The 5,249-nt window shown below is 49.2% G+C and overlaps 1 protein-coding gene across 1 annotated transcript; it reads left to right on the top strand.

Moving 5' to 3' along the window:
- Positions 1-3,336: 3,336 nt before the first annotated feature.
- Positions 3,337-4,399, top strand: LOC143858203 (uncharacterized). The gene is made up of 2 exons (XM_077368854.1): positions 3,337-3,779; positions 3,869-4,399. The coding sequence occupies exons 1-2, from the start codon at positions 3,339-3,341 to the stop codon at positions 4,331-4,333; spliced, it is 906 nt and encodes a 301-aa protein (XP_077224969.1). The 5' UTR covers positions 3,337-3,338; the 3' UTR covers positions 4,334-4,399.
- Positions 4,400-5,249: the final 850 nt, after the last annotated feature.

Raw genomic sequence — 5,249 nt, 5'->3', positions numbered from 1 at the left:
CCATGAATGAGTCATCTTTCATGTATTATATTGATCAATCTTAGCCATATGATGAGTTGAGTTGTACCAATTGAATACGAACTAATGGACTGATTCCACACTGACATTCAGCATTTATGTTCTGTTTGGATTGCAAGAAAAATATGTTTGATGGAAAAATTTTCTTAGGAAAATTATTCTTTTTAGGATTTAGAGTATGATTATAGTTAATTTAGAGGTCGTCCCTCCATCATGCTTCCATGATACATACAAATAGAAGGTTATTTCAATAAACTTTCCCCCTCGTTCCAAAAAATGAAAAGAGGGGCTTGATCTGGTCGCACTTATGTCAGCATAATCATGGTCCATAACCGGGGGCCCACAAAATTGTAGACGGCACGATTCGAATATCATTCCATTACAAAAAGTTCCAACCATTCGATCGAAGAACTTGATATAGGCCCCATTTTCCATACTAACAAGCCATTGATCAGTGTTAGACCTAAAATCGGTAACAGGTACAGCAGTGGCGTAAGAACTGAGAGCGAGTGACGAGGGAGGTTGAGTATGAGTTCTGTGGTGAGTACTTAGTCCTGCACAAGGCAAACAAGGTCAGAAGACCAGACCGGATTTTACTCCGGACAGGTCCTTCGACACTCAAGTCAGTATGAGCAAGAGTGAAGGGAAATGTCAGTTTTTAGGGAGAAGAGAGTTTTTTAGCATTACCCATTAGTCTGAGCTTTAGTCCCCTATTTATAAGGAAAATCTGTTGAGGTGTCCTGGACAGGTGGCGGCCTGTGAGAGGCTGGATCTCACCTACTCTGAACAGGTGGCAGCCTGTGAGAGGCTGGGTCTCACCTACTCTGGGACAGGTGGCAGCCTGTGAGAGGCTGGGTCTCACCTACTCTGGGACAGGTGGCAGCCTGTGAGAGGCTGGGTCTCACCTACCCTGGGACAGGTGGCAGCCTGTGAAAGGCTGGTGTTTTCACACCCCATCAGTTGCCCCCCAGTTTTCCAAGTCATTGAAGGACTTGGGAAAGTGTGATCACCCGTTTTTCTGGATGGGGAGACGTTGTTCGGGGGTGAATCGAAGAATTTAGCACGGAGTCCGGAGTTCGCAGTCCGGCGTACGGCTTCAACCGGACTGGCTCCTGGCGCATTACAGAGTACATTATATCCAGTCCGGAGTTCGCAGTCCGGCGTCCGGAGTTGGGAGTTCAGAGTTCGCAGTCCGGAGTACGGCTTCAACCGGACTGGCTCCTGGCGCATTACAGAGTCATATATCCAGTCCGGAGTTCGCAGTCCGGCGTCCGGAGTTGGGAGTTCAGAGTTCGCAGTCCGGAGTACGGCTTCAACCGGACTGGCTCCTGGCGCATTACAGAGTCATTATATCCAGTCCGGAGTTCGCAGTCCGGGTCGGGAGTTGGGAGTTCGCAGTCCGGAGTACGGCTTCAACCGGACTGGCTCCTGGCGCATTACAGTATACATTATATCCAGTCCGGAGTTCGTAGTACGGCGTCCGCAGTCCGCAGTCCGGATTACGGCTTCAACCGGACTGGCTCCTGGCGCTTTACGGAATACATTATATTCAGTCCGGAGTTCGCAGTTCGGAGTCCGGAGTTGGGAGTCCGGAGTACGGCTTCAACCGGATTGGGTTCTGATGCTTCATAGAACGCGTTATATCCAGTACGGTTTTTTCCGGATTGAATTTTGTCTTCTAGCGGCCAGTTCGGTGCGGACCGGACTGATTTTTGTCGTCTTGTGAGAACGCGTTATATCCAGTACGGTTTTTTCCGGACTGAATTTTGTCTTCTAGCGGCCAGTTCGGTGCGGACCGGACTGATTTTTGTCGTCTTGTGAGAACGCGTTATATCCAGTACGGTTTTTTCCGGACTGAATGCCGAGTGCGGAGTGCGGAGTGCGGAGTGCGGAGTGCGGAGATCCATCTTTGGGACGTGAATGTTTACGCGCGTGCTTGATCGTATTGATGGTGGGAGAATGTGTCCGTCATAAATAGGGGACACGTGGCGCAATCCGGATGGCCTCGAGATGCGTGCATCGCATTTATTGCCCCACCGCCTCTGAAAAACTATATAAGGAGGTTTACCCCCCTTCACTTTTTACTTTTTACTTTTCATCTTTTTCCTCTTCTTGCTCTGGGAGTTTCCACTTCTCAGTTCGCAGCTTGCAGTCCACAGATTGCAGATCGCAGTTCGCAGTTCGTAGCTCGCAGTCGCGTTCCAAGATCTTTTAAGAGCTCCACTCACCGGTATTCCTCTCAGCCCTTCCTTTTACTATGTCTGGTAGTACTTCCAATTCCGAGTCCGGTACGGGGTCCTCCACTAGCAGTATTTCGGAGTTTAGGATGCCTCAGGAGCCTGTAGTGGCTAGTCCGTCTGATAGGATAGACCTTGTAGATAGTGATGACGGAGGGGATAGGGATGAAGTGTTCTTAGATCTGAATGCCACTCCACCCTTGACTGGCAGTCTCCCGCAAGCAGGAGGGAGTGTTGAGAGCGACGTTAATGAAGCGTCCACAACATTCCTTCCTGGCCGGGCGGTGGAGGTGATCGCTAGAGCGCGGATGGATGCCGATCCAAAATACAACTTGCGAGCTCTAGTCGAGGAGAACTACCTCACCAGGTCTATGCTGGGAGATATCAGGGATAAATACTGTGTGCCCCCGATATTTGAACTGAGGGCAGCTATAGAGGGAGACAGAGCCTGCAACGAGAGCCAGGATCTCTGTATTAATGAGGAGTCACTGAGGGCAGGACTCCGATTTCCGTTGCACCCCTTTTTCTCAGCGGTGCTACGTTACTACGGACTAGCCCCGGCCCAGGTAGCTCCGAACTCATGGAGATTATTAGTTGGGTTTTTATACCTCGTCCACGGTCGGTTAGAGAGGAGTGTGACTTTGTCACTGTTCCGTGCTTGTGCACACCTGAAGAAGCATAAAGAAGGGGGCTGGATCTACATTAGCCAGCGCCCTGAACGGAAGATAATCACTGGCATTCCTTCGTCGATTCACTTGTGGAAGAATAGATTCTTCTATGTTGTGGATCAGGAGGCCAGTGAGCCCTGGTCCGTCCCTCTAGTGTGGGACACTCCAGATACCTCAAAACTGAGTCGAAAGCCGCTCCTCGAAGGTGAGGACAGGATAACATTCGCCTTGATGCGGAAGGAGATCGAGCAATCGGGCCTCATCCGTTGTAAGGAGTTTTCTGAAGAGGCGATTCTGGTCGGGCTGGGCGTGAGTGCCGCGACTCCAGAACGTATGTAGCTAGACTTGTCTATGCAATCTGTTTATTTTTTATATACTTGCTTCTGACCGTTAGCTGCTCATTTGTCTTGCAGAGATGAAGAAACAATCAACCGTCGAGAAATTCAGGCAGGGAGCTCAACCGCGGGCACAAGAAGGTGCTCAACAGGCGCAGCAGGAGCGCCAGAAGAGAAAGGCGACTGTGCTGGGGAGTCCGGCCCCGTCACAGGGCACTCCTCCCCCATCCCAGAGGCCCAAGACTAAGGTGAAGCTAATAGGCCCCTTTGCTCAGGGCGGTGGCTCTTCTAAGTCCGGTGGTGCTTCTACCGGAGCCGGTTCTGGGGCTCGTCCTCCTACGGGGATTAGTGAGCACGTCTTTCGACCCAATTGGGCCGTTCTGAAAGATGACACTGCCCTAGGCGAGAGCCGAGTAGCAGCAGAGCTCATGAGCAAGTGTTTGCTGCAGAAGGACAAGCAACAGGTCCTTTACGAGCCGCCAGCTACAGGAGAGGAGGCTGTGTTGTCCTCAGCTTACCAGGTAAGGAAGTAGTGCTTCGATTTGCTAACTTTCTGCCCATTTCTTCCTTTCACCATACTGATGCCTGTTTCTTTCTGTTCTTTCTTCAGATCTTGCTCTACTATAATGACCTCAAGGAGAAGAGTAAGAGCTTCTCCCAAGCCATTACTGCATCTGAAGAGGTGAACGGAAAGTTGGCCGCTGAGGTGCAGGAGCTTCAAACGAGCATCGGGCGAATAGAGGAGGAGAGGAGGTTGTTAAAAGAAGATCTGGCCGCAGAGAAGAGGAAACTGGCCAAGGCTGCTGAAGCCATGGAGGCTCAAAGAGGAAGAGCTACTGACAGGCAGGAGAAGGCAGTGAAAGAGGCCACAGAGGCAAAGGAGGCTGAACTTTTCAGCCTGTCGAGCGAGGCTTATAGTCTTGGATACTACGACTGCCTCCAGGAGCTCCAGGCCTGCAATCCAAACCTATTGATGCAGAACATGACTCTCCCTGCCAGGCCGAAGATTACTGATGAGGAGCCAGATACTCCTGCTGATACTCCTGCTGACATCACCTCTCTTCCAGATGCTTAGATTTTTTTTTGTTTTTGTTTTTGTTTTGACCTCTTTTTGTAATGGTCCTTGAGACCCTACAGCTTTTACCAGCATTTTTAAAGTGAATTTTGTAATGGCCCTCGAGGCCCCACATATTCTGATCAATGAAATCACATTTGTCTGTCTCTGATACTTCTCAACTGAGTGATTTGCTTGACTTTGTCTTTTTAATTTTGATAACCTGTGAATGAGGCCGTTGATGGTCGAATTGTGACGAACTGGTCTTTTAACAAGTACCCAAGTTTTGTGAACTGGGTTTCCAGTGAGTACCCAAGTTTTGTGAACTGGGTTTCCAGTAAGTACCCAAGTTTTGTGAACTGGGTTTCCAGTGAGTACCCAAGTTTTGTGAACTGGGTTTCCAGTGAGTACCCAAGTTTAAGAACTGGGTTTCCAGTGCGTACCCAAGTTTAAGAACTGGGTTTCCAGTGAGTACCCAAGTTTTAAGAACTGGGTTTCCAGTGAGTACCCAAGTTTAAGAACTGGGTTTCTAGTGCGTACCCAAGTTTAAGAACTGGGTTTCCAATGAGTACCCAAGTTTTGTGAACTGGGTTTCCAGTGAGTACCCAAGTTTTGTGAACTGGGTTTCCAGTGAGTACCCAAGTTTAAGAACTGGGTTTCCAGATATAAAAGTGACACTGAATTTGCAAGAAGATTATTTATTCATAACAACAAATATACAAATTTACAAGATCACCTTTTCACGCCGGATAATTCGACTACTGATAATATTTCCTGAGGTTTTTGGAGTTCCATGCGTGAGGTAATAGGTGCTCCTCCAGTGTCTCTAGCTTGTAGCTTCCTGGCCGGATAACTTCCTTCACTCGATAGGGTCCCTCCCAAGTTGGGGAAAGTTTCCCTACTTTCGTCGGCTGGGAGACGGCTGCCTTTCTCAGGA

Source organism: Tasmannia lanceolata, unplaced genomic scaffold (assembly GCF_043159265.1).
Source record: "Tasmannia lanceolata isolate RefF3 unplaced genomic scaffold, GAP_Taslan_0.1 ptg000025l, whole genome shotgun sequence".
Lineage (NCBI taxonomy): Eukaryota > Viridiplantae > Streptophyta > Magnoliopsida > Canellales > Winteraceae > Tasmannia > Tasmannia lanceolata.
Note: the sequence above shows the minus strand (reverse complement) of the source record. Positions and strands in the feature narration are given on the sequence as shown.

What these genes read in the sequence shown, in the direction of transcription:
- LOC143858203 (XM_077368854.1), top strand. Translation starts at nt 3,339, where the DNA reads ATGAAGAAACAATCAACCGTCGAGAAATTCAGGCAGGGAGCTCAACCG. An exon ending in TGTTGTCCTCAGCTTACCAG is followed by an intron (nt 3,780 to 3,868) that starts GTAAGGAAGTAG and finishes TTCTTTCTTCAG; the next exon opens with ATCTTGCTCTACTATAATGA.